At 33.7% G+C, this 3,476-nt stretch overlaps 1 protein-coding gene across 1 annotated transcript; it reads left to right on the top strand.

Moving 5' to 3' along the window:
* Positions 1–1,741: 1,741 nt before the first annotated feature.
* Positions 1,742–3,066, top strand: LOC131063163 (umecyanin). The gene is made up of 2 exons (XM_057996939.2): positions 1,742–2,166; positions 2,387–3,066. The coding sequence occupies exons 1-2, from the start codon at positions 1,998–2,000 to the stop codon at positions 2,818–2,820; spliced, it is 603 nt and encodes a 200-aa protein (XP_057852922.1). The 5' UTR covers positions 1,742–1,997; the 3' UTR covers positions 2,821–3,066.
* Positions 3,067–3,476: the final 410 nt, after the last annotated feature.

Below are 3,476 nucleotides of genomic sequence, written 5' to 3'. Positions count from 1 at the left end.
TAAGTTGGAATTGTCTAGTACCAAGGTGGAGAAGAATTATCGATTTGGAAGTGTGCATCATTCCTCCTCCATGTTGGATGATATAAAAATCATTTTCACTGGATCACTGAAGTGATAGAGTTTGTTGTGCTAACCTTACTTTTGGTTTGTATGAGGATTTGAGTAATTCTTTTTATGGCATTGATTCCTCATGCACCTTGTGTTAATTATGTTGGGGTTTCCTATATGAATTCTACAATTTTTTTGTTAAGTATAGATCCATGGTATCATGTAGGATTTGATATTAGAGTTTGAAGGGATAGACATGGAAAGGGTTGCGTCTATTCTAGCTCCAAAATGGATCTTTCATACAACATGTTAGTTACAGGTTAGTCAATCGTAGCTGTTAATTACAAAATTGACGGTGTAAAATGCGCGACCAACACGCATGTTAGTCAATCCGTACTGTCATTTTGGACCCAGAATAGACGCATCCCATGGAAAGCATATATATTGTTTGTTCACTTTAATTCTCTACTTTTTTCTCATGTTACCTTCAATTTCCTTTGAAATTGTAAAGGATATTCTCTTCATTTCTTGGCTGATAAGTATGTAAAATCTTTCTTCTTCGTACGTGTCATATAATGTTGCTTTACACCACTACTATTTTGATTACATGGGTCAGATGACTTGGGGGTGTTTTCCAATAACACTTCTTAATGTCTCTCTAGCAATGCATAATCTCTTATTGAATTAATATCTTGTATTCCAACATTTACTATGTCCAATAAAAAAATTATTTACTTTTTCAAATGCACATGTTCTTGATTAATTATTTATTAATCTAATTTTATTAATTTTTTCTTCAGAACGAGTTTAGGTGAAAGTGTTATTTTTCTTTTATATTTGTGCAAGCTTATTTGTTAGTATGTAGTCAATATATGAAATATCTAAAACTTCTAAGATTTTTTTGTAGAATGTAAAATAGGCACCTATTTATCTACAATTAAAGTTGGAAAGTGGGATTCATCAAAAATCAATATAGTACATGTAATGTGAAGTGTCCTAAAAATAACTTTATAAATTTGACCAATACTTAATCTAAAAATCCCTAATAATTGAACAAAACATATCATTATCATATTTTTATTTAAAATGTAATTTATATGCAACTTCCATAAATGTTTGTTATCTCTAAGTTTTACATCCAACACAAATGGACCAATAGTTGAACACAAAAAACTATTTATTATGAGAAAAAGTATACATTGCTATTTAAAATACAACTTATATCAAACACTAATGGATCAATAGTTGAACACTAATTTTTTTTTATAATCTTTCACATATTGTGAAAAACTACAAGGTAGTCACTCTAAGGCAACTTCGGCCTTTTGTTTAGGCAACATCTATGCAGCGGACAAAAATATACGGCCCCTTGTTAATAAAACACTCCAATACCAAATTGTTAACATGAAATACTCCAATACACAAATTCTTTACTATTAGACGAACTTAAACTAATAATTTTAAAGGTTATGCTGGGTTCGAGGAAGAGACCCGTGTCCCCCGTGACAAGCTTGGGAATAAATTCTCAGTCGTAATAGGCGTACAGTTTACCCCTGTTTCCTATGATAACAAAAATAGGAGGTCCTTAGCTCTTGTGTTTTCGTATAGAGCAGATACATTTTAAGAGAATATACTTTACTTCGACGGAGCAAAAGTTTAAAAATCGAGTGTTCCAGCGGATCAAACACACCGGCCCCTGCCAATATCTTTGAAACGCCTCGATTGCATTGATTAGGTGCATTAATATAATATATGTGGAGGAACAAGGAATTATTCTGCGTACCTCGATTCTTTAAAAGACAAGAAGCAGACACAACTGGCCTCTATGTTTCTCTAGAAGCATTGCTTCGCTTTTTCATTGTCTAACATGATGCTCATAAAAACTTCATTTCTGAAACGTTAAAACTTGAGGAGGCAGAGAGAGATCTTCAGCTGCAACAGCCTCTGCAATGGATATCAACACCTCTGTATTTTTAGGGCTTTTTGCACAGATTCTGTTTACAACATTGCAGGGAGCATATGGCACTCATCACACACTCAGCTGGAAAATTTGCGGTAACCACAGCTTCTACAGGGTTTCCGATCACGGATCAAACTTTCTTGTTCGCGACACATTAGGTATGTGGATTTGCCCTAATCTGTGTTAAATTTGATAGAATAGTTGTAATATCGTAATATTTAGGGTTCTAAAAGCGCAATATTTAGGGTAATATATATTTTGTTAAAGAACCTGTACAATAGCTTCTGAAAGTTTCGATCATAAAGCCCGTCATCAGGATCAGATCTGTATTTAGCTTTTTTAACTTATAATGCCCTATTTTTGGGTGTTATGGTGCAGAATTTGGAATACAGGATAAAAGGAATGATATTGCCCGAGTGATGTCGGAATCCGAGTATGAGGCTTGCAGAGCGGAGGATTCAACGGCGGTAATTTACAAAGGCGGGGAGGGCATTGAACTGAATACGAGCGGAATCTGGTATTTTATGTCGAGGATTTCTGATCGCTGCAAATCTGGAGAAAAAGTGACGATAAGTGTTGTGTCTGGATCTGTAGTAAAGAATCAAAGTATAAGAATGGGAAGAGGCGGAGGAACAGGCGGAGGAACAGGCGGCGGCGGAAGTGGAAGTGGGGGAATGGGGAATGCAGGGGGTTTCAACACTCCCAAAGGAAATCGAAATCACCCCAGCCAGAAAAACGATGCCGGAGCTCTAACCCGCCCTGATTTAATCGTATTGCTTGCTTTGTATTCGATCTTGTTCAACATATGTTGATTACTCTTTTACAGGCTATCAGAAAAGCTTAGAAAAGGAAAGATGGTTGAAAGCAACAAGTCACGGGATATTCTATTATTTAATTGCATCGATTGTGACGACAGTAGTTATTTGTCTTTTTCACTTTATTAGCAATTTGTTCTGCACTTGTTTCTTTTTTAATCTAGAAGATTTGAATGGTGTCACTGTCTATAACATGAACTTTTATAATTAAATCAAGTGTCTTTTGACAGCACTTTTAACTTTTGAGTGAGTCTTTATCCTCCAATTCCATTTGTATTGCAGATGATTTGAAAAGTTTGTATCAAATGTAAATCCAATTCTTGCAAGAGTGGATTTAGCACGTCTATGCTATTTTTCATTTAATTGTATGTTTATTTTTGGTGGATTCAGTGAAATATTATAATAACAGACATCCAAGTTTCTACAATCCATTAAATATCATCAAGTTTTTACAATCCATTAGATATTATCTAGAGTGCTTCTGGATTAGATTGTGTATGATTAATTTTTTATAAATTTTATATATTTTTCATTTCTTAATCTGTAATCATTTTTATATATTTATATGAGATTAATAATTTTAGTTTATAGTTCACTTAAAGTGGTACAATTACTTTAATTAAATCTATAAAATGTTGGGAGAAATCATATTT

The sequence above is a fragment of the Cryptomeria japonica genome, chromosome 11 (assembly GCF_030272615.1).
Source record: "Cryptomeria japonica chromosome 11, Sugi_1.0, whole genome shotgun sequence".
NCBI lineage: Eukaryota > Viridiplantae > Streptophyta > Pinopsida > Cupressales > Cupressaceae > Cryptomeria > Cryptomeria japonica.
The sequence above is the reverse complement of the archived record's forward strand: the minus strand, read 5'-3'. Positions and strand labels throughout refer to the sequence as shown.